Below are 24161 nucleotides of genomic sequence, written 5' to 3'. Positions count from 1 at the left end.
TGCTTTGAAAATACTAACGGTTAAAAGAAGGGCAGAACATCCATTAACGGCTTCTGGCTGATTATCACCACTCGTCTTTTCTCATAGTGGCATCAGCAGCTTCTCCTTTGAAATATTATTAACAAAAAGAGTAAGGTGCTAGCGTTGGAGATCACAAATTCCAGGCAGGAAGGGAGTCTGCAGGGCAGTCAAAGGATGCACTGGAATATGCAGAGATATTTTCTAGAAAGAGACTGAAGCAGAGCAGTTCCCAACTACATCAGATGAGTAGCATCTCATGCAGATGCCACACAAATTTGTGAATTAGGCTTTATACAGCCTAAATATTTGCTAAACAAGGAGAGCGGGCTGGTACTGGTCTTATGAAAAAAGATTGAGACATGGTAATGATTTTTTGGGGGGTGAAAAGGACATAACTGCTCATCGAAGCTATTGCCTGAGGGCTATTAACTTCTTAGCAGTAAAACTCTGCTACCTTTTTACCTTTTTAGATAACAGTAACTTGCATAATTAGCAGCTTCACAAAAGCAATTATTGTATGAATCCATAAAGCTTTCTCAGAAGTTCAAGAGGTTTTTTTCCCCCACTATAATTGCACTTCAAAAGCAAAACAGCCATCTATCCCTATGCAGTCCCCCAATCACCTCCTCAATTTACAGAAGTAAAAAGAAAAGTTACAATTATTCACTGTCCTACAGCTATCAGGATTTGAAAGGTTTGATTTAGGTGCCTGAAGAAAGGATGCAAACATCCAGCTTTCAGACCAGGAAAACTGTGCATGTTTAAGAGAGCTGGCTTCACAGCTTGGACATTATTGGCTTCAGGTGTTTATGGAAAGATTCATGAACCTGTAAGAGTACAAAACAGTGGTTAGATCATCAGGCCTGAGTTTCAAAAGTACTTAGTTCTTTATATCTTGCACTAAAAAAACCTTCAGTCACTTTGGGGATATAAGAAGAACAGACAAACACTAAAATCCCAAGAAAAATGGAGACAATAAGCCTGAAACATATAGCCTCCTTGCTATCTCTTGTTTGAAGGAAAGAAAAAAAATCCTATTTACATAGACAATTCTCTGGAGTATTAATTAACAAAAAAACTGGTAGAGGTCTTAAGAGTGCAATCTTCTTCCTCATGAAGCACGTAAGCCTCACAGAATTGGGAATAGTAAGAAACAGAGTGAGCTCTGATAGGATTTGGTTACAATTAATGTAGTCTCTGGCAATCTATGGTAGGAGATAAAAGTCTGCTCAAATCAAAAGCAGTGAAGGTTACAGAAAGACAGGATTTAGAGTTCAGTTCTGCCTGATAGAAGAGGGACACACTGATCCCCCATAGTCCCTTTTTTTTTAAAAAAAAAAAAATAGCACAGCTGCAGCTAGAGCCTAAGCACAGGTAAGCAGCACCCTGTTGTTTCCACAGGACTGGATGGGACAAACTTATTTCTTTCTACAGAGTCAGGACAACTGCCTGGAGGCACTAGAAGATCTGCCAGAAATTATGTAAAGCTTTCTGTCTTTGAGCAAAATTAAAAACATGTGATCATTGCTTTTAAATTCAATGAGATTAGCCAATTGTTTTTCTAGGCAGAGTGCAATTTTCTCTCCCAGCTGAGGAACTCGAAGTATCCCACAGAGGACTGCATGTGCATTTGGGAGAGACTAAAATAAGCAGGCTGAAAGCAGTGGGGCAAAAGCAGTTTGCTGGTTTTGATCCATAATCACTAGTGATGTTTTTTTTCTGATCAATTATAGCTGATGATATCACTGGATCAGAACTAGCAACCCTAAACTATTTGTCTGGACATACATTGCCTAGGAGAAGTAAATAAGGTTTCTTTACCTCCGTTTGGTTCAGTGGTGATTTCTTTGCCCACTCAAACATGGTCTCATAGACGTTGCCATCGTAGCGGCCAAGCACAGACCCAAGGTAACCATCACTATAATCAAAGGCGTCCACCAGCGCTACTGCATTGGGACGGATTACAGCCAAGAGCTCCTTCACACGCTGGTTCACTTGATTAACTTGGGTATTTGTCAAGATACCCGCCTTGGGGGGAAAAACAAACAAACAAAAAACCCTCAAACAACAGAAGATTATCAGAACAGTATACAAGTTACAAGAGCCTTCTCCTCACAGTCTAGAGTAGGTCAATCTTCCTTTATTGAGGAAAAATCAGCAGTTTGTGAAATACTAGCTTTTTATTAAAAAAACAAACAAGCAGACAACAACAAAAAGGACATTTACTTGGTCATCAACTGGAAAATGAGTAGCTAACTCAGTGGATCCCAAGGGAAAGCTAACACAAGAGCCTTCCATGGGACGTGCACTACTGCTGGGTCACTTGGCAGTCACTAGTGGAGATCTTATGTGTAAGCATTCATGAGGCCTTATATTTAAAGTATATTTCTAGGAATCTGTCCAGAGTCTGTCTTCATAAAGGTATGACATTAGAGTGTCACTGACCTGCAGAAAGTCGCCTGGGTTCTTGCTGATTCCATGCAGTGCATACAAGAGACACAGATCAGTCAGGACAGCACGGACTGCTGCATTACTGATCTCCGAGAGCTTTGCCGTGAAGATTTTCACTACCACATAGTGACAGTGTGCCTACAAAACGGATAAAAGGAAGATCAATCGGGTTAGTGAAAGGATAGGAAGCTCCTAGAGCATTCTTATTTATTAGATACATCACTGACATCAGTGGCTCGGACAAGATCAACAGAAGTCACGTTCCAGGCATCATCTTTGTTCTTTCTGTGGTTCAACTCAGCTTGTAAGTTCTTTGCTGCAGATTCTACAAGCCTATTTCATAGAAAGAGGAAGACAGAAACTGGTTATATAGTGATACCACATCAACAGGATGACCGTGAATTCACAGAAACTTTAGTTTAACACATCAGAAAAACAGAGGTCTTGCATGAATGCTCTTTTAAGACCAGTGTCATCCATGCTGCAGCTAGACCACAAAGCAACAGGCAGCTAAGATGACATTTGACAAAACAGATGTGGTGCTTGAATATCTGCTCACATCTACCTATTCTACTCCCAGCTTAACCCTTTCTGCACAGTAGGCTTTAATATGATTGTTTCTCTCCAGACCACTAAGCAGTTTGAGCTATGCTCATACTTGTATGTTTTGAATATGCTTTTACTTATTTAATAAGAAATAGATAGACTTCAAAAGAGAACAGGGAGCAGAGAGCAATTTCTTGTACGCAGGCTCTTATAACTTTAAAGCATTTAACACTGGCCTGACCTAATACAGATTGTCACTTCTTGGAATATGACACTCAGAACAAAGCAACAGCAACCGTTTGACAAGCTCATATGAAGAGGGGAGCACATCACTACCATCTCTCAGCATGTGTTTTTATCAGGTCCAGGTCAGGCTAATACAGGTGAACTCACCAGGTAGCACGTGCTTTATAGGCCTCCACCAAACTGACGGGATCGTTGATAAGCACAGTCGCAGGCCTAGCAGCCACGTGCTGTGGCTGAATGTGTTGCCTGGGGAGATCATTAAGGTAGGACACTGTGCCAGTAACACGCTGACCAGAACCAACTTGCATGTAGCTTTTGATAAGGAACCTGAAGATGAAAAACAAACAAATCCTTATGTTACAAGGCTCACTGGGATCAGAAGTCACATTAAGTAGAGTCAATCAAGGAGTAGGTGCAGGCTAAAATATGCACCAACGGGGCAAGAGCAGAAGTGGAAATAATTTCATGTTAGTACAGGATAGTTTAGATACTCTCACTACTTCTGCTGCAAAGACCATAATGTTATAGCAAGAAAGTTTCTAGATGGAATTACCTTGCTGTCTGCAGCATCATGACTGTGTTTTCTCCCTCATAGGTGCAAGTTGGGGTGAAGGTGACATAGATATCAGGAAGGCTACTGCAGCGGGAGTAGCCATGGCCACCACAGGCCATTCGACATTCCTCAATCCCAGCATTGGCAATCCAGGTAGTGAAGGCCTTCAACCCCGCCGTCAGTGCGTGAAGCTGATGGACAAAAGCAAACAAGTTAACAGTGGGATTACATTCTCAGCTTGAGCATATCCTGCTAGGATCAGAAGCTCGCAGAGAAAACACCATCAATGCCTCCTGTCCATAGTCCAACAGCATCCTGCTTTTTCTTTCTTTTTTCTGGGCTCAGGAAAACAGAGTCCTTATAATTCACTTCTTGAAAGCTTCTGTATATGTAAGTAGCTTTTGATCATCTAGTCCTTCCTGTCTATGTATGATGCATAGTATTCTTCAGAGTATGAATAGCCTACTGCACTCTTCATTTATTAAGCCTTTTTGTACAGAACTGCTTTCAGTGGCCTTTTGTCCCCTTATTTCTTCCAGTAGAATCTCTAGTAGAATCTCACTTTATAATCCTAATTCTTCAATATGATCCCAAAACTTTGATTGTCACCCATTCTACTGTAGTTACTTGGAAGGATAATCAAGAAGGTGCCATCAGAAGCAAAGACCAGTCTTAACTCTGCTTCCAGTTAATAAACAATCATTCCTAGAAAGTCACTTTGCTCTGCAAGATGAATAGTGCAAACAGGTGGAAGTCACCAGCATATCCAGGAATTACAATCATTGGATCTAATAAGTGCAAGCCATCTCATGAGCAGCAGCCTAAAGGCTTGATTCCTTGCCTCCCATGCTGTAAGCAAATCTTACTTTGAAGCTTCAAAAGCCCTTTGACTTTCAGACACGGTACCTCTGGCAGCTCGCTCAGATCCCCTTCAATGATGTCTCCACTAATACGACGATAAGTGTCTTTTATGTAGGTTCCCACAAAGTGAAAAGCATATGCTGCTGCCAGGAGAGGAAAGAGTTTGTACTGCTGGGTCTGATAATCCAAGACCTGGGGTTCTGGTTCCCTAGAGCAGAACACAAAAAGGTCAGCATGTCAATGCCTGGTAGATTCCTACACAAGTTCTGTTCAACTCCAAGCAACTTCTTCATTTGATAGAGATGCAGCCTGAACTATCCAAGTCAGTATCTAAGGCCATACAGCAAAAAGCAGAATTGGGTAGTCAGAAATAAAAGATTTTCACTTTTCAGGTGAAAACAGTGTTTTAAGACTCTATCAAGTGTTAAGTAAAATAGCATCAAATCACAGTTCCTCCTTCCCCTCAGCATTTGGGAATTCCACCACTGGCTTAGGCTGCTTTTGCACTTCAAACTTACCCTGCCCTTAGCTCAGACTGGTGTCTCACTGCACTGTAGCGAATAGCAATAGTGCAAGACCGGGACAGGGCCCGAGCTGATTCTCCTACAATGTAGGCTCGGATGAACACCATGGTCCCATAGGTCAGCTTGTCACTAAGTGGCTTCACGTAAGTGCCATCTGGTTCAACCTACCAAACAAACAAAAAACAGTCTATTGATCTTTAAAGTTTCCTCCCCTTTACATGTTCACATCTCAGGCTCTGAACTCATCAAGTAACACTTAAAAGCAGCCTATGGTCTCGCTGGTATTTACCCAAGAAGCATCTAAAAGAAAGCCCAGAATACCACAGTGAAACCTTGCTGGCTGAGTGGGTAACTGTTTTCTGAGCTTCATTTAGAGTCTTTGGGCAAGAGTTAGAGGCAAAATCTTCAAACAGCCCTAGAAGAGTCATCATAGTTCCATCCTTCCTACACTACCTGCACACTTCATAGAGCAATTTGGGATGAAGTGAAACTGAAGAAATTAAAACAAATTGGATTCATTTGTAAGATTCAGGACAAACAGAACAGGGATACTCTGAAGGAGGAAACTTCACAGTAGCCAACCATGAGTTCATATTAGAAATAAAATGAAGTGAGGGCAGTTCGTGAAGTCAAGAAACCTTTCCTGGTATTGATACCATCAGGCAACAACAACAAGGGGAATGCAGATATGTAATAAACTGTCAGTTATTACACACACAGCTCAACCACCATAGCTCAGGACATTCAAAGGCTCCAAAGAAGGTGCTTCTGGTTAAAAGTTAAAAAGGGTTCTCTTCCTTCTCTAGAAGAGTGAGATGCGGATGGATTTAACCCTGAAGAAAACAAGGAGTTAGACATATAGAGTCTAACATATCACTCAAGGCTAAGTGCTAGCTCATTGAGGTGTTTGCTTCTAACAGCTTATGCTAAAGCTTCCTGCTTTACCTGAGCATATTTCATCAGCATGTTCTCCCGAGGAATTCTGAAGTTGTCCATTTTCAAATAGCCATTATCCACTTCGTCATAGCCAAATTTTGGCCCAATGTCACCCACCGTAATGCCTGCCAAGACAAAACCCAGCTGCACTGAGAGATATGCACATACCTTAACAAGACACATGCAGCTGTACAAAGCTGAAGAGAGACAGATCTAATGCGTACAGGAGTCCTAAACCCTTCCGGAGATTCCTACCTGGCAAAGGCTCGTGGGTGCCCAGCTGCCGTATGGGAACGATGAAGGCATGCAGCCCTTTGCACTGGCCCTGGGTGTAGAGCTGCGCCAGAACGATGGCGTGGTTCGCGGTCTTTCCAACTGCAAAACGAGGGGAAATCAAAGAAAATTAACAAACTAAACATACACTCCCACTTCCTTGAGGCAGGATCTGAGATTATATTAACCACACCATATTTAACGTAATTACAGCACTGATTTCCATCCGAGTTCTACACCTAGACAAAGTCCTCCATGTTATCCACTATGATTCTCTTGACTATACAATTAATCTTAAGCCTACCAGTGAAGCCAGAGAAAGGTCTGCCTAATTCAAGGCTGCCTCAGACACCTCAAATGTAATAATTTTGACACAACAGATCAAAAATTATATCAAACTCAAACGATTTGATTTATAGAAACAATCCAAAGCCCAGATAATCAGAAGCCTTACGGAGCTCTGCTAAGGCTGCTAGCTGGCTGAAAGCAAACTACCAAATTTACCCAAACTGAATCAAATTTCATTACCATGCTGCAGATAGAATACATACAACTCACCTCCTTATGTTTTTCACTCATCTTCTAGACTTAAACAGACACATGTACTTACGTCCGCCTGGCCACCACTTAATGGAGGTCACAGTGGGGCTGTTGAGAATGAATTCCTGTGTAGCTGGGTCATAAGTGGCTGTGGTTTCTAGGCCCCGAAGATGAGATCCTGCAAACAAGCAACCACATTTGGTTTTGACAGGAAGTCAATCACAAAACAAGGACAGAATTAGACAATGGAAAGTTGAACTCCAGTAGTGATGCGCATTTTAACTTTATCTTTCAGGTTTTATAATGGACTAAATATCAACCAATTGAGAAAGGGAAAAATCAGGCTGTATTCTGGAACTTGAAAGTAATTCTCCAGAAACATGCTATTTTTTACAATGTTCCATGACTAATTTCCAAGCACCTCCAATCTGACACTTTTTTCCTAGTGCACAGCATGAGCATTTTCTCAGTGAAAAATCTCCATAGAGTCCCACTCATCTGCTGTGACTAAAATCGTGAACTGATCAATTGCAGAATAACAATCATACTTCTCAGCTACAAGAGGGAATAATTAGTGCCCATCTGTATTTCCTTTTCAGGCCTACATTCCCCTCACTCAATAGAGCAGTTTTTCCCAAATGAGATCACCTATAGCTCCATGAGCACAAGCAATAGCATGCATACACCAAGTTACTGTTGCAGTTAGATGAAGAGACTGCAAAAAAGATGAAGGTAACAATTCCAGTCTCTATTATCTTCTGACCTCAAATCTTCACTTAACAATTCATGCATACCTGTCCTACCGAACGGCATTTTCTTTGCATTTGTGATGTATGGCCATGCCTTTAAGATTAAGCTAGCCAAGCTAGAAGCACTCCTGGCAGTCCAGACTGACAGAATAATACAGAGCGAGATACTCTGTGCAAGCATTTCACCAAGAAACAGGACATCACCTCCAAAGTGTGGAGCTCAACAGCAGCAATCCCACAGGCAGCTTAACGGACTTACTTTCCTGGCAGGCTTCTTCAAAACCTCACTAGATGGAAGAGACTCTCCACAGACTTGCAGTTATTTTACGCTTCATTCAGTCTTTTTACTTCACTTCAGCACAAAGGTGGATCCCGCTCATTTTTAGAAAAAGAAAAGTTCTCATCTGCAACTCTCAGGTGTCGAAATTAAAGTTTTCACAAGACACAGCATGCTCCCTTTGAAACTCAGAAAGTGTTTTTAAAAAAAATGCTGCAGCCAAAATACTGCTGGAGTTATCACAATCCATTTCAAAGCTCAAAAACAAAGGAATAGCAAAGAATAAAGTTTACTTGAGACACAGCTAGCAGAAACCATTTCATGGTCCAATTAAAAAGAACACAGAGGAGTAAACTAAGGAGCTGGGGGATAAAGACCCCTGCAAAACATGGGCAATGGAACCAAGTTTTCCACATGGTCTCTGATCCAGGGTCAGTCCCAAGCTGAAAAGCAGCTTGCTCTTTTTTTTTTAAAAGCATCACTTTTAGGATCTTAAAACTTTGTCCTTTTATCTTCACACTGAATGCTAAGTAGAGTAAAGCAGAAATCATTTTGGAAAGAATGGTAAGTGTAGAAACAAATGGATGCCATCACATTAACATCACCATATCCATATATACAAGGTGTTTCTTTTTTAAATCATTTGCACTGGTTTGAAGGGCACTTGGTATGCGCATATATCAAAATCACAGACATCACAACCTCTCCCATAGGAGAAAAATAAGGTCAAGCTGCATGTGGTATTATCATCTATTAAACATTTCAAAGGCAGTCTCTCTTTCTCTATGGCCACCACCGCATATGTAAAGACTGTGGCATAAACACACACCATTTTTTCCTATACAGGGAAGTTCTCCACACACAAAACCATGCTTAAAAATAGCATTTAGGGAATGTACTGTACCATGGCCCATTTCGGTCTGGGCATATGTGCCAATGATCTCCAGGTTCCAGGCAGGCATGAAGAAGCGATCCTGCTGTTCTGGGGTTGCCTGGGTGAGAAGGGTAGGAAGGAACATGCCCAGATGAAGGTCCAGAGGCTCAGGCCGTCCACGATGAACAAGGCTGTGAAGAATTGTCATGGTAGGGGGTGTGAAGGGAATGTTATGATAGGGAAGCAAGCATAAGTATTCGTGGTGGAGATTCGGAGAGAGAGGGGGGAAAGAAAAAAAAAAAAAAGATTGGGTAAATCAGAAAATCAGAACTCAGCAAGCATATTTTAGAAAGCTAGAGCACTGTCCTTTTCTCATTTTAGAAAGCTAAAGCACTGTCCTTTTCTCTGCTGCAATGCATTTCTTTCTAATCCTACATAACATTCATGTATTTTTGAAGCCTCCATGGCTAAAAGGATTAATACAAAAATAAAAGAAGGAAGGCCAGACGCTCACTACCATTTAAAAATCAGGGCATGTGTAAGTTAATGGGTTGGATCAGACTGTCCTTCTGTTGAAGATACAGTGCAGTTGAATGTTTTCACTTTTTAAAGTAATGTCAGTATTAGGTAATTAATTTTTTCTTGAAAGATTAGAGGCAATACTACATTATTCCACTCCCCAGATTCCATCCCTGAACTCCCACCAACTTCTACTATTTTTATAAGAGTTCCCTTAAAAAGGGCAGTGCCCTGCATGGGCAAGTCAAAGTTGTGACTACAAACAACTTTGCGAGAAGGCTGACTTTTTTCAATCTGTAAGTCACCAGCACTGTGTCTCTAGCTAAACGTGTTTCACTAGAACTACTGTTTTCCTTAAGGTTCAGGCAAACACGACTGGTCTATTAAGTTTCTGGATATATATAAAAACAAACAAACAAAACATTAAATGCTTTGCTAATTCTTCTTAATATTGATAGTTTTGACTATTTACAGAGCCCTCTTCACTCTTGCCCCTTATAATTTCAAGGGACAGTAAAGATATTTGACTGAGAGGCTACAGTCTTAAGATTTCACTTGCTAGTGAGAAATTTCTCAAAATGCCTTTACTATTTTTCAGAACATTTACCAGCTTCTGAGAAATAAGGGAAGTGAATAGCATTAGTCCCTAATGTTCAAGACTGGCAACACTACATTTAAGCAACCAAAGCACTAAAACAGTTGGACAGCTCTTCTGAGAATCAGAACTTTATTCAATCCGCAGCCCATCTGGCACATTTATGCATGATGTAATATAATGTCTGTGCTTTTTTAATGCAAGATATGCGTTTTGGGAAGAGCAGTGTTCTGAACATAGCTTAAACTCATCTGGCATCCTTCAAGTGGGAAGGATATGCTGTTTTTAACCTCAAACTATGCATTAATATAAACTACAGGGTAACTACGGGTAAGACTAACTTTACTATGGGTAACTAACTAACTAACTTTACTATGGGTAAAACTAACTGTAGTTCTTTGATGTTTTCATGCATCTGCAAATAAATTTCACTATTTAAAGACAAGCCTGATAGCAATACTTTCTAAAACTTTTTGACTGAACAAAGAAAGTTTAAAAAAAAAAAAAAAAAAAAACAGGAACACCAAGTCTGAAACTAGTGTTTAGTGCTTCCGAGAAGTAGACAAATGACAGCCAAAGATCAAAATCCTTATTTACAACCTATAGAATAGGTGGAAACAGTACTGTCTTTTCATAATTCATTTTTAACTTTTTTAAAGCCTGTCCTCCTTTTAATAAAAGACTCCCTTTATTTGGAGACTTATTTAGTATGAAATAGGTTAAAACTAAAACAGGCCATCAAGAAGAGAGTCATTAAAACTGAGTTAGTACCCATTTAGGCTGGGATTCAAGTCAGTAATCCAGAGGCCTATTTACCCATCACCAATTTCAAAACACAGTGCTTAAAAATAATTAAACAGAGCTTAGTGAAGATTATTGCAAGAACCTTACTGATGAAGTAGTTAGGTACCCAACACCCACAGCAGGAATGCCATACAGTTGCATTTTAAATAATTCAGCATGGAAAGAACATTTACTTCACCATACTATCACCACATTAGCTCTGTTAAGCTTCAAAACAATATTTTTTTCGCCAAATATGAAAACTGCAAGCAAACCAAACCATCACCAGTCAAGAAAGTGCAATAATCTAATGTGAAACAGCAGGTAAGTCATCATTTTCGTGTGGCTGTGTCTGATTTAAACAAGGTGGTGTGAAAAAGCAAACAAGATTAGCAGGCATTTTTGGTTGTCTCAACTTCCAGCGTTGACCTGTTCGCCAATTCCATCCCTGAATCAGGGCAGACGACATTCCCTCCATTGCATCTTCTTGGAATGTTTCAGTAACACAGCAGCTGTCTTAGCAGGCGGGCAACTGGTATCACCATCTAACTCAGGCAGTTGTCCAACAGTCTTGCAGACATTATGCTTTCCAGGTTCAAATGCAAGCACACGCACTCAAGTCTCTTCTGTTAAACTCTACCTGCTCATGCATTTGGCTTCCAGGTTCAGCACCAAAATAATGGGTTCTTCTCCATTAAATGCTCTTCTGTTTGAGTAAGTGCAGACAGCTTTCCTCAGTAATACAAGCAAGATTTTTCTTCTTTGAAATCAAGATCTTACTGTGAAATTATACAGCTGCAATGGAGTGCAATCTGGAAAAAGAGTGCTTGGGGCAAAGCATACCTCACTTCACAAACATAAGTAGTGTAATCTCAGCACGCCGCGTTGCATCTAAAGACACACTTCCGACCCATTTATGCAAACCATCCGTGCTCCAAAAACTCTGCAACTTACATGCCCTAAATTCAGGTAAAAGTAAAAACCATAGCATTGTTTACTGACATGTCCCAACTAGTGGGACTAAAACTCAGACTACCACGGTTTAGAAGAACCTCCTCATCTTAAAACAAGAGTAAAGAACTAGGAAGTCAGTGATCAGCTCAGAGGTGCATTTTGGAAAAGTTAAAAACAAGCTCTGCAATTGTTAAAACATGGAACAATTGTCTGTCTACTGGGTAGAAAAAAAAATAGCAGTTAACCAAATTAACTATTTTACCTTTCATCTTTTAGATTTACCTATGCAGCATCAAATTAGGCACTGGAGTTAGAGAACAGTTTACCCAATGATCCCTGAAAGGAACTAACCATGTCCCATTTCGGTTTGGGCGTAGGTGCCAATTACGGTGAGTCCATAGACCTCAGGTATCCATTTCTCCTTCTGAGCATCAGTCATTTGGGTCTCTACGGTGTATTGAAACATGCTGGAGTGCAGACCCAACGGATCAGCATAAGAGCCCAAACATATTCTACAGGAGAAAAATAGAGGGATCTGGATCTCAGTCTTAATGTTCACATGCCCCTGGAAGGCTTTTTGCCAACTGGAGTATAAAACAGGTGCTGCTTGCACTATCATTGATTTTTGTGGTCCACAAACAACTTCCAAAACACGGAGACATTAGACGCAAGAAGTGGGGAAAACAGTTCTTTCAGGCATTTTATTCAGCCTTCAATTTTTGTTTTTGCTAGTTAACTAAAAAAGCTACAAAGACTCCCTGAGAAGTTACAATTGAGAACCATTAATATCAAGTTGTTTCCCTTCCCCTGGGATCTCCCAGCCCTACAAATCCCACTACTGCTAATGACCAACTTAGCCACTAAGTATTGGAAAAGAAAAATCCTTAGTAACCCTGCGAGTGCTTTTTCAAAGGAGTCTATTACCTGTATCTACTTCCATCAGTTGTTAGATTATGAATTGACCTTCAATTAAAATTACTATTATGGAGTACTACAGAATGCAATGTAAAAAACATGTTTTAAGTAGATATACTTCATTAAAATAGAAATTGTTTCATGAGGGAAAGCTTGATTAATATCTTAGCAATGAGGATGGGCAAAATACATTCCCCAATTAAAAGAAACTCTGCAACACTAAACATGCTAAAATATTTCACTGATAAAAAAAATCTATGGAGTAGCAGCAACTTCCCTTCAAAATTCTGTAAAGTCTGAATGATTTTTTTTTCCCTCCATCTTCCACCTCTAATAGGTGAATGCTGATTTTCACTGAGTATCAAAGTTGAAAACAATAAACAAGTGCTCTGAAACTACCCGTCCGAAAACGTGCAAAACTCCTACTTGCTCAAAATATCTGGAGAGGAAATAAATCTGCCAACCTTAAGGTAATAATACCTGCCCAAGGAGCACATTTCTTAAGACTTAGCTATCAATACAGATCTGTAATGAGTAGCAGATGCTCTGTACAGAACTTTTCAAATTTTTGTGATGAGCATTTTACACTATGAATGAGCACCTGGGAGCAGAGAGTAAATAACTGATGACTCAAAAACAGATCACTGCAGAAAAAGTTCAAAAGGAGCCTTAGGACAAGAGAAAGAGGGACAACTTCCAAAGTACCACCGAACTTCTTGTTGAAGATGCTCACTTTAAAACAGTTTTTAAATGGACAAGACAGTGAGCCATGAACCTTTTCCAGAACCAAAACTATTGTCATCAAGTAATCCAGTGCAGGCTACTAGTGAGTTAACTGTGTTTTAATGTAGTCCAAGTAACAATCTCGAGTTCTTGGGATTAAGATAGCCACTTCTTTGAGCAGGAAATATTCTGTAAACTATCTGTCTTATAAGTTCTACTGCAGCGTATCTGTTTAACAGGCTCACCACAGGCTTACAAATGCTACAAGGAGAGAAGACTGAAAATGCCCTGAACTTTGCTCTAGTTTGCTAGATTTTTTTCCCTCTTTTACTCCACAAGCCACACAGTAATAACTGCACCTTTTACTTCCTAGGTGATCACATTAACCACTAACACTGCTTGATTAAGTGTCTACGAAGAAACAAGATGCCATGGACCTTCACATGAAGATCCTGTTTTCTCAGGACAAAGGACAACCTGATAAGACGTACTATACTTGGAGGGGATGAGTAAGCTTTTCCTTCTCTTTCTGAACTCCACTCCTTTCTGCTTCTTCAATCACAGTGTGGGAAATGCCAAATGCGTGCTTGCACAGCCTGAATTGCTTAACTGTTGGAGTAATTTGCTACATCATGAGGGAATGTTGCATCTAATACTGGCAATTTCATCAGTTATCACAGATATCCTGTGTTGATCTGAAGTCCGATTTGCTAAAACAGCCACAGTAAATTAAGGCAGCTGAAGTCCCAAATCCACTTACAGGAGAGGTATGTGTAATGACGTGCTACTTGGACAAAGTCAGTCTTTCCAGCTTTCCAGCAGCAAACACCACCCTCACAAAAAAAAAAAAAAAAAGAATGCTCGTATTTGACAGATCAACCTGGTTTGATAGCATACCTACCAGGGAGCAGCGCAATAAAAGTCTACACTTCCTGAGAGTCCAGATCTAAATGAACAAGTGCAAAGACATTCTCAGACTGCACAATTAGGTTATAGTATATTGGCTTTAAAGCAAAATCTTCAGCATATCTTTTCTAGCTTTTGCAATTCCCAGGATCATTCTGAAGGAAGAATATCTTTGGTGGGGGCAACAGGTCTGACATGCGCTTACTGGGTTTCAAGAGTTAACAAATACGACTAGGAAAGGAGTTTGTTGCTGTGGTATCAAAAGAAAAATCCCTGCGGCTAATAGGATCCCACTACGTTGTCGTTGCCTGAGACCCTACTAGAACTTCTGATTGCAGGAACTGGAAAGTATTCCTGGTGAGAAGCAGAGACAATCCCAAAAGGAATGTGCACAACCACGTAATGATGCTCATGAACACAAGAATCATCTGTTGACTTGCAGCTCTTAGATCTCTTCTGTGCCACTGTTTCTCCTAATTGTTTTTTTTACCTCTTCTCTTATTTCTGTTTTCCTCACAGACAGACATTTAAATTAGAAGACGAATTAAGACTACTAGACTGCTTTCTTCAAAAAGCTGTATATGGAACAGGAGTAATCTCTACTTGTTCACGCTGATTTTCATCCTCCTGTAGTTAGATCGCAAAAGAAACATCAATTACTGGCACTTTAAGACTGCTGGCCTTCGTAAACGAGTCACAGTGATAACTGCAGAGCTGACAGGTTAAATGTGAGGAGAAAAAGAAAAGACTAGATAACAATTAAAACAGCTTCTAAATATGTTTAGCAGTTCTTAAGCACTGGAGCCCAACAAATCCGTTATGGAAACGAGGAGGTATAAGAAGTTCTCAACCTGTCATGACAGCAACAATTGTTTAAACATATCTTCAGGGCAGTTGAAGGAAGCTTTCTTCTTCAAAGGCTATTCATAAATTAAGCTTTAAAGTTTGTCATTCTGGGAGACAGAGTTTGGTAACAAAGTTCTTGTAGTGTGTGACAGCTAAATGAAGATGAGCTCAATCTTAAAAAGCTCACTGACAGTGACTGCGTATGTAAGTGCATCTTTGTTCCTACTCTTAAGGATGAGTGCAAGAGAGGAAATGCTGGAAAGTATCTTCACCTTTCTTATGCAGGAATCCGATTGCCAATTCCAATAGATAGAACTTTACATTCGAACTAAAGACTTCAACCTATTTTATGAACTTCAATAAAGTCAGGTCATAACATCACAACCTTTCAGTTTTCCAGTTTGGAAAACTGAAGAAGACCAGATACACGGTAGAGTCTCACAAGCCTCTAGGTTGTCTTCTAGTTAAGTAAATTCTCTTCTTGTAAGTATCAACTGACATGTTTGGATACACAAGAGACTGAACTTACTTCCATAAGCGCTTACTTATGATTAAGTTAAAAAAAAAAAAAAAAAAAAAAAAAAAGTGTTTTAAGGGAGGATATTGGCTTAGTGGTTAATAGGTGAAAAAGATCAAAGGATTATCTTCTAATCCTTTGAGTTCACTTGTACTTTAACATTTACATCTACTTTTTCAAATACCAAATGTATAACACTTGATACTCTAATAATAAATTTAAATTAAAAAATATAAAAAGCATGGAATTCTCATAGAAAGTAACCTCACCTGCCAGTAAACCGTACTGCTCTTCTATTCTTCTACTTCTTGTTAACACAGAAGACTGAGAAACAGAGTCAGTCTACTCAATTATCCTGAGTATCTGCTATTAGATTTGGCTCTGAAAATAAGCAAGTCTTCAACTATTTCAGTTGACTGGGGGTTAGACTAGATGATCTCTAGAGGTCCCTTCCAACCTCAACCTCTGTGATTCTGTGTGATTTCAGAATACAGATTCTGACCACACTTGACTATTGATAAGATATGGATATATTATTTAGTATCTACATAAAATATTAAGCATTTATCCATTAAAAAATATGAATTGCTGACTTCAAGATGTATTTATGGGACAACAAAACTAGAAGGTATTATCTGATTAATCCAAGAAATCCTATTTTCCTAAAATACTAATAACAATGCTAACTAAGCACAGTATTTACATCGCTAACTCCATGAAAACTTGTCAGCTGGGATACTGAATGGAGTTGTCTGAGTTTTCTCCTTAAAAATAATTGAAAATGTTTACCTGAGTAGGACAAATTAGCATTTAACAACTTTTGTCACACAGTATCTACATAACCTAACACAGTCATTGAACTTTCTTTTGTAGCCATTGTTCACTGATAATAGTTTTCAAAAAAAAAAAAAAAAAAAAAACACTTATTAATTCCACGAGATCTTTCATGACATAAATCATATTGGTGAACAACAGTTCTTTGAAATTAAAACCACAGCACGTAGGACTGATCCCAATAGTCACTTGGGACTTGAAAGTTTCCCTACAAATATAATCAGAGAGGACTTTGTGATTTTAGCATTGAGTATATTTGTTTATTTAATGTGCCAGATGATATTTTTAGGGTCTTATGTCCATATTTCTAGAGGTGTGCAATCTGTTAAGTAGTCTTAGTTTTATTAAACTCCGGTATAATTAAACAAAGATGAGAAATAGGTCACAGACAGGAAAAAAGCTCCCTACAAGCAACTCAACTCAGACAAGCTCAGTGTTTTTATTAACTTAACCAAAAGGCAATGCAATCAGGTAGATAAAATGTCAGACAAAAAATTTCTAGGTCAAAGGGAAACACTACCACACCAGAAGCTCGGAGAACAGAGAGGGAAGCTTACAAACAAGAACTAATAAACCAACTTGGAACATTTTCAAGTATGCCTATAACGCAACTTTATCAGGTCTAAGTGCAAAGTGAAGTAATCAGGTATAAGAGGTCCCATTAAAGTTGTCACCCTGTCAAATCTATGCAGAGTCAAATTATTTCACTAAATATTCTTTCATTCCTTTTTACGAATCAGACTAGCCGCCCTGTTTTCACTCTTATATACAGCGCAGAAGGTCATTATTTTTGGTGTTAACTCTAGCCTTGCAAGAAAAAAAAAAAAAAACAATGCTGAGGAAGTGAGGGCTGGATCTGAAGTTTACTGAGGCCAACTTTGGCGGTGGGAGGGTGGTTGGTGCAATCTAGAATGCCACAAAAAACTAACATTGGGGGAAGGAAAGAAAAAAAAAAAAAAAAAAAAAAGGCAACTCCAGCATTCTTAGGAATGATAAAAGTGAATACAAGAAGCAAACTCTACCCTCAGGTACCTTTTAAACATGTAGACCTCATCAGGATCTGCAATTCCATATTCTCTTAACTTCATCACCATCAGAGCGCTCTTCCTGATGGCTTGGTCATAGCGCTGGCTACGGGAGAGGAAGTTCAAATCCTCATGCTGGAAGTCAGGGTCATTAGCAATTAAGGCCTCTGGGAACAGAGCAGAAGAGAAAAGAAATTCAGTTTCCACAGGCCACAATAATCTTCATCTAGCAGATGAAAAGCATGAATCGTTCTTCATACTTCTATCTGAAAGCTAAAAGTGAAATTCAAAGCTAACAAAATCAGAAAGAAGTCACAGAGCTTTTGGAACATTTTGGAAAGTCTCTTACAACAGGGCACTCTTGCTGTTTTACACATAAACCATATTTTAAACTAGGAGCACCCTGGACTTGGCAGAATTCACAGAGTAAGAACTGCAGGGCCCTCAGCAACCACCTCAGTCCTCAGATAGCCCTTGTTCTCGCAGGATTAGATTGCCCCTGAACCTTGGTCTGATCTCCATGCACCTCGGAAGGAGTGTGCAGCTCCTATTCCCATTTTGCTGACTCAAAACTTAGGTACCTGGAGGCTACGGGCTTCCATGTACCCTTTGGACACGAGTTATACAACTGCCTGGCCTCCGACAGGGCCATCCCAGCACGGGCTGGGAAAGGACAGAGGTAGCAACAATCCACTGATCTCACATGTCACAGTCATGAGCAAGTATTTGTGCTGTTGGGCAAGCGTGTATGCACAAGCAAAAAGGAGGAGAAAATTTCTAAGATTAAATTAACACGGTTTTCACCCTAAGATCTTCCTACAGAGAAAGAGGGGTTAAAAGGGACGTTGCTCAACCTCCAAAAAGTTTTCTGGGAAGGGAAGGAGAGGGAGGTGACACCACTCCCCACTTCTCTGCCCTAGTACAGAGCCCCGAGGGAAGGGGGCTCCCTGCAGCCCTTCTGCCCCACAGAGCCCCCTGCTCTGCAGCCCGTCTCCTTGCAGCTCCCCCGGCCTCGGGGCCTCCCTCTCCCTTTAGCTGCCCCCTCTCCCCAGTGCTTCCCAATCCTCCCCCAGACACCCCCCGCCTCAGAGTCCTCCTCCCCCCAGAGCTGCCCCCCTCCCTCGCACCGCCCCGACCCCCCTCTTCCCACAGGCGCCCTCAAGCACCCCATCCCCTTCCCGAGGGGTCTCTTCCCTATTCCCCCCCCCAGCTCTCCCCTAGCCCCCAGGCCCGGCCTCCCCCTCACCGATCTCCCTGCGGCGCCGGGTGCGCTCGGCGCCGCCGTCCAGGACGTGCGTGAGCAGCTCGGGCTGGAAGGTGGCGGCGGCGCGCTCCCTGCGCAGGTCGGGGTTCATCACCATGGTCGCGGCGGTCCCGTCCAGGCCCGTTCGCTACGACCCGCGTCCGCCCGCAACGACCTCCCGACTGCGCGGCCTCCTCCTCCGCCTCAGCTCCTCACCCGCCCCGCCACGTGACCCGCCCCACGTGACCGCCCCTTCCCACGTGACCGCGCGGGCCCCGCGTACGCCACGGGCCGGGGGTATTGGGCTATAGGGGATGTCGGGTTATAGGGGATGTCGGGTTATAGGGGAGTGTCGGGCTATAGGGGAGTATCGAGCTATAGGGGAGTGTCGGACTATATGGAGTATCGAGCTATAGGGGTTATCGGGCTATAGGGGAGCATTGGGCTATAGGGGAGTATCGAGCTATAGGGGTTATCAGGCTATAGGGGGGTGTCAGATTATATGGAGTATCGGGCTATAGGGGTTATCGGGCTATAGGGGAGTATCGAACTATAGGGGAGTGTCGGGCTATAGGGTGCTGTCGGATTATATGGAGTATCGGGCTATAGGGGTTATCGGGCTATAGGGGAGTATCGAGCTATAGGGGGGTGTTGGACTATATGGAGTATCGGGCTATAGGGGTTATCGGGCTATAGGGGAGTATCGAGCTATAGGGGAGTGTCGGACTATATGGAGTATCGGGCTATAGGGGTTATCGGGCTATAGGGGAGTATCGAGCTATAGGGGGGTGTCGGATTATATGGAGTATCGGGCTATAGGGGTTATCGGGCTATAGGGGAGTGTCGAGCTATAGGGGAGTGTCGGACTATATGGAGTATCGGGCTATAGGGGTTATCGGGCTATAGGGGTTATCGGGCTATAGGGGAGTATCGAGCTATAGGGGGGTGTTGGACTATATGGAGTATCGGGCTATAGGGGGGTGTCGGGCTATAGGGGGTATCGGGCTATAGGGGGGTGTCGGACTATAGGGGGGTATCGGGCCATAGAGAGTGTCGGGCTATTGGGGAGTATCGGGCTATAGGCGTTATAGGGCGCTGCGTGGGGGTGGCTGCGCATTGCACAGGGTGCGCGCGCTGCAGCGCTGTCTGCGTGTGCATTGCACCCTGCACTGCATTCGCGCGCGCTGGGGCTGGGCGTGCACGCGGGGGTGCGCAGTGCTGCGTAACGTTGGCATTTGCATGCTGGCATTGCATGCTGGCGTGCATGCAATTGTGCACTGCAACGGCCTGCAATGTGCTGCATGTGGGGCTGGGGGTGTAATAGAGGAGCACACCAAATAGTGCATGGAGCGTGCTGTGTTTGAGGCCAGGCCTGCACTTAACATGTGCATAGCATGCTGCATGTGGGGTTGTGCGGGCTTTAAATATGTGTTTGGGCTTGGGTATATATGTGAGAAAGTGCATTAAATGGGCATTTAACATCTTGCATTCCTGGCAGATCCCTGACTTGTTGCACAGCACAGCTGTGCAAACCTGAGTGATGCCCAGCACGTGTGAGCCTGCTGCAGAGGTGCAGAGCTGAAGACGCAGGTGAGGCTGGTGCAGCGTGCACAGAGCCTGGGCACAGCGGGATGGCACCGTGCCAGCTGCCTTTCACAACCGGGCAAAGCCTTGGATGGGGCAACAGGGAAGCGAGTGTCCCGGTTTCCTGCATGCACACGGGGCTGAGCTGGGATTGCCCTGGTTTCGGTAGCCTCCATGGCAGTGAGATGGCGGGAGGACTTTTGCAGGGCTGCCTCCCCTCTGAGCAATGCATTGGGTGGCCGAGGGGCACCACACTGGTTGCAGGCCCGTTTGGCCTTGCTGCTGCCTAAGCCACACTGGGAGCTGCTGCGGTGGCTTCACTTGCCCCATTCCCCAGAGCTGGCGCACGCAGACTTGGGTGGCCTCACTGGGCCAAGAAATCAGAGAGAAAGATGGGGATTAGAGCATGGAAACATGGTGGGGAACTCCTCTCTTTTGCCTTCTCAGCACTGGTTCAGCAAGATGTTGCCAAATGCTGCTGTCTATTACTTCCCATGGGAGATCAACGGCTCAGTCGCAGACGGAGAGGCACTGAGGACATTTGGCAGGTGGGAATGGTAACACAGCCTCCCCAGCTGCCAGGCCACCCCTTTGCTGGCTGGTCCCTTCCCTGCTTCATTTGTGATCACTGCAGCTCCGCTGTGCCTGCAGTGTGGAGCATCCAAACCCACCTCTCCCAGGTTAAGCAGCTACGACCTGGCCCGCTCTGAAGCCGTTCTCACCACTTGGCACCGCACGGCCCAGCACCGGGTGTGCGTCGACACCAGCTTCGTGGAGCCCTTCCAAGCCCAGCTGGGCTCTCTCTACATGGTTCTGGGGGAGGCCGAGCACAGGGAAGGTAAACGTTGGCTCTGCTTTTAGCCAAGCTTGGAATTGCCTGGCTGCCTGAGGAAAGGTGGCTTGGACCAGTGAGCACTGCTGTGGAGTCTCCCTTTCCACCCAAAACAGCCGTGGGATAAGGCACGGTCCATGGCTGCTGCAGCCACAGGCGAGGGTGATGCAGGGCAGGAGCAGCCCCTCTCTCCCCACTGATGATAAAGCATTATATGAGCCACCTTACACTTACCTTGGGGACAACCTGGGGATTTTCGTTAAAAGTGAGGAGTGCCTGGCACCGTGGCTGAGCTCATGAACCTGGTACTGTGCTTTACTGCCACTAGACCCCATCGCTTTGCTCCAACCCCTCTGACTGCAGCAGCACCTCATAGCAAGCCAGTTCTGCTGGTCCTCGGATGCTCACGGGGTGCTAATTACAGCCCCAGGCCGGAGCGAGAGGAATGCAGGCGCGTGCCCTCACGCCAGGCCCCACACTGGCCTGTCCAGGGCTGCCCTGAGCGTTTCTTGGCTCTATGGCGGTTCACGCCGGGAGCAGGTCAAGGCTGCGCTGCAGCAGGGTGAAGCAAACCCTGGCATCACCTCGGCCACCCTGATAACAAGCAGTCATGCTGGGGCTGCTGAAGGTCTCGGTCACCACAGGAAGCCATGCTCACATGGTGGCTGCTGAATCACCTGCCTAGCCGCCAAATTCCTTTGGAAAGGCAGGTGATTTTGGCCACCTTGGCCCATGAGTGAGCTGGCCCTGTTTTGCAGACAAGGAAGGAGAACCAGCTGAGACACCAGCTCTGTCACCAAGGTTTGGCCCCTGGTGCGTGGCTCATGCCACCGATTGAGCACGCAGGGCAGGTCTGAGCTGGTGCCTGCAGGTAGCCCCGAGCCTCCTCGGTGCTGCCAGAGGGAACCTCTGCTCTCCTGGTTGCTGCTGCATCTGTTTCCTTTCCTACAAAACCTACCTGTTCACATCCCCAGGTGAGGGTCCTGTGGTGAAGGCCCGAATATTGACCTGCGTGGAGGGGATGAACCTGCCCTTGCTGGAACAAGCTGTCCAGGAGCAGAGAAAATACCTCCAGGAGAGGCAGCAGCGTGTGGGAACCGGCATGTCCTGAGGGCACCTCGCAGCACCCATCCCTTTGCTGGGGAAGGCATCAGCACTCCAGCCTTTCCCAGGAGCGCGGATACTTCCAATAAATCTTTGTTAAACACTGTGAATCAGGACATAGCTGCCCATGGAGGTGCGCCACATGTGGTCACCAAAAAGAGCTCTGGAAAGGGTGGTAGTTTATTGGATAAAAGATTAAGGGAGCGCTTGAGTTATGCCAGTGCTTTCGTAGTGCAAGAGTTGGAGGAGCCAGGAAAAGGAAATGTCTGTAAATATGTAGCTAAACATTATGCCCCCACTCCAAAGTGTACCAGGGCATGGACCAATCCCCAGATAGGAGGGAAAGGGCACTGGAGTAAAGTTCTTTGCCTGACGTGGCCGCACGTCCACGGGGCAGGAGTTAGTGACTCTGTTGCTGCCCGGGAGCTTTCTTGGCAGAGCAGACATGTATCCGAAATGATTAAAACCCTCTTTGCTGCTCAGACAAACGCACTAGGCCTCGCACCGTGGATGATGTAAGTGAATGTAAGGCAGTGCACTCTTCCTCCTAAAGACTGGGTGTGTACAGAAGTGCTGGGCACTTAAGGAGTTCTGAGAAGAGGAGGTGGTGTTACATCAGAGCAAAACATCCTGTTTGAGAGGAAGCTGCCAGGTTCACCCAACTGAATTAAATTGTCAAAATATATAAATAAATAAATAGGGATTTACTAAGGTGAGATGGGAATAAAATGCTATAAAAATAAGCCATACCTATTTTACTTCTAGGAGTCCCTGAACCTGGAAGGAGTTGGGCCTGAGGTGGGTTCAGTCACCTTTTCTGTTTACTCACACTCCCTGGTTAAGTGTTCAGAAAGCAGGCAGTGAAACTATCCACTATGTAGAAGCAGATTAAAATGCAGCAGATATTGGCAGAGTCCCATACTACCAACTTGATTGAAGATCCTGAGATTGCTCAGTCATTACTGCACTTGCTGTAATTTTTAGTCATCATTTAACTTTACATTTCTCCCTCATACAGTCGCCAAGAGCCCTATCTCGCAGCACACGGTGCAGTCTTAAGTCTAAAGCTGCATCTCCGGAAGCAGGATTGTAATCTGCTTTTGCAAGAGATGATGCTTGTCGTGTGTTTTATCCATAGACCTCCTCTCCTGTCTGTTCTCCTGCCTTCCTACCTTCCCTTAAATTTTAAATGGTTAGGTTAGATCCCTTTTCCTGGAGCTGGAAATATCCAAGATCCCAAGTTCCTACGAGGGTCATGAAAAAAAATGCCTGGGTAGAGGAGAACAAAATCAGAAGCGCTTAGGGAAGGCTGCTGGCTCAGCATCAACCCCTCTTGGGTCATGCTACAAGCACAGAGAGGAGCCACATGTTGCCCTGCCTGTCCATGGGGATGTGCAGCACCCCACTTCCTGCAAAAGACAGACCCAGGCCCCATCATTCTGCTGTTGCATGATGCTTATTTTCAACTCATGCTTATTTTCAACCTTTTCTTTCACTGCCTGGCAAGTCAATGATTAATCCCCCCCGTCAAGGACATCTTCCGAAAGTGTGACCAAAGGGCACTGACATTCAAGCGACAATTGCGCAAGATCAATTAAAAAAAAAAAAAAAGGACATTTTTCTGTGGCACGTCTTGATCCCAAACCTGCATCAGGGAACCCACCACATCCCCTTTGCACTGGGCACTGCCCAAACAGAGCTGCAGCTCTGTCCTTGGCTCCCTGCCCTCTGCACTCACCCGTGGTCCTTTTGCTCGACTTCAGTTTACAAGCCCTTTGCTAGGACATCCTGCAGCCGTGCTTGCCAGCAAACAGCTCAGGGCATGCTGCAATTTTTGCCCTGGGAGTTTTGCTTTTCTAGCTCTGACCCCTTCCCCTGCAGCTAGACATCCCTTTGACCCTGCAGCATCCAGCTCCCCTTTCCCATAGGG

General features: G+C 43.6%; 2 protein-coding genes across 4 annotated transcripts; one reads left to right on the top strand and one right to left on the bottom strand.

Moving 5' to 3' along the window:
- Nucleotides 1-645: 645 nt before the first annotated feature.
- On the bottom strand, nt 646-18858 carry ACOX1 (acyl-CoA oxidase 1). 2 transcript variants are annotated; one of them, XM_088535944.1, is made up of 14 exons: nt 18715-18858; nt 17476-17635; nt 12054-12214; nt 7022-7129; nt 6394-6513; nt 6148-6263; nt 5197-5366; nt 4724-4886; nt 3818-4008; nt 3412-3591; nt 2700-2805; nt 2467-2610; nt 1843-2049; nt 646-848 (listed from the first exon to the last, which is right to left on the bottom strand). In XM_088535944.1, exons 1-14 carry the CDS (start codon nt 18827-18829, stop codon nt 798-800), a joined length of 1992 nt encoding a protein of 663 aa, XP_088392070.1. In that variant the 5' UTR covers nt 18830-18858; the 3' UTR covers nt 646-797. The 2 variants fall into 2 exon arrangements, with proteins under 2 accessions (XP_088392070.1, XP_088392069.1); XM_088535943.1 differs by lacking the exon at nt 12054-12214 and adding an exon at nt 8882-9042.
- Nucleotides 18859-20240: 1382 nt separating this feature from the next.
- Nucleotides 20241-22341, top strand: TEN1 (TEN1 subunit of CST complex). Of its 2 annotated transcripts, none has more exons than XM_010216325.2 (4): nt 20241-20301; nt 20743-20843; nt 20976-21133; nt 22102-22341. In XM_010216325.2, exons 2-4 carry the CDS (start codon nt 20758-20760, stop codon nt 22236-22238), a joined length of 381 nt encoding a protein of 126 aa, XP_010214627.2. In that variant the 5' UTR covers nt 20241-20301; nt 20743-20757; the 3' UTR covers nt 22239-22341. The 2 variants fall into 2 exon arrangements, with proteins under 2 accessions (XP_010214627.2, XP_088391973.1); XM_088535847.1 differs by having other exon boundaries at nt 20743-20852.
- Nucleotides 22342-24161: the final 1820 nt, after the last annotated feature.

The sequence above is a fragment of the Tinamus guttatus genome, unplaced genomic scaffold (genome assembly GCF_059628265.1).
Source record: "Tinamus guttatus ecotype Peru unplaced genomic scaffold, ASM5962826v1 Tinamus_guttatus_pri_ptg000649l, whole genome shotgun sequence".
NCBI classification, from domain to species: domain Eukaryota; kingdom Metazoa; phylum Chordata; class Aves; order Tinamiformes; family Tinamidae; genus Tinamus; species Tinamus guttatus.
The sequence above is the reverse complement of the archived record's forward strand: the minus strand, read 5'-3'. Positions and strand labels throughout refer to the sequence as shown.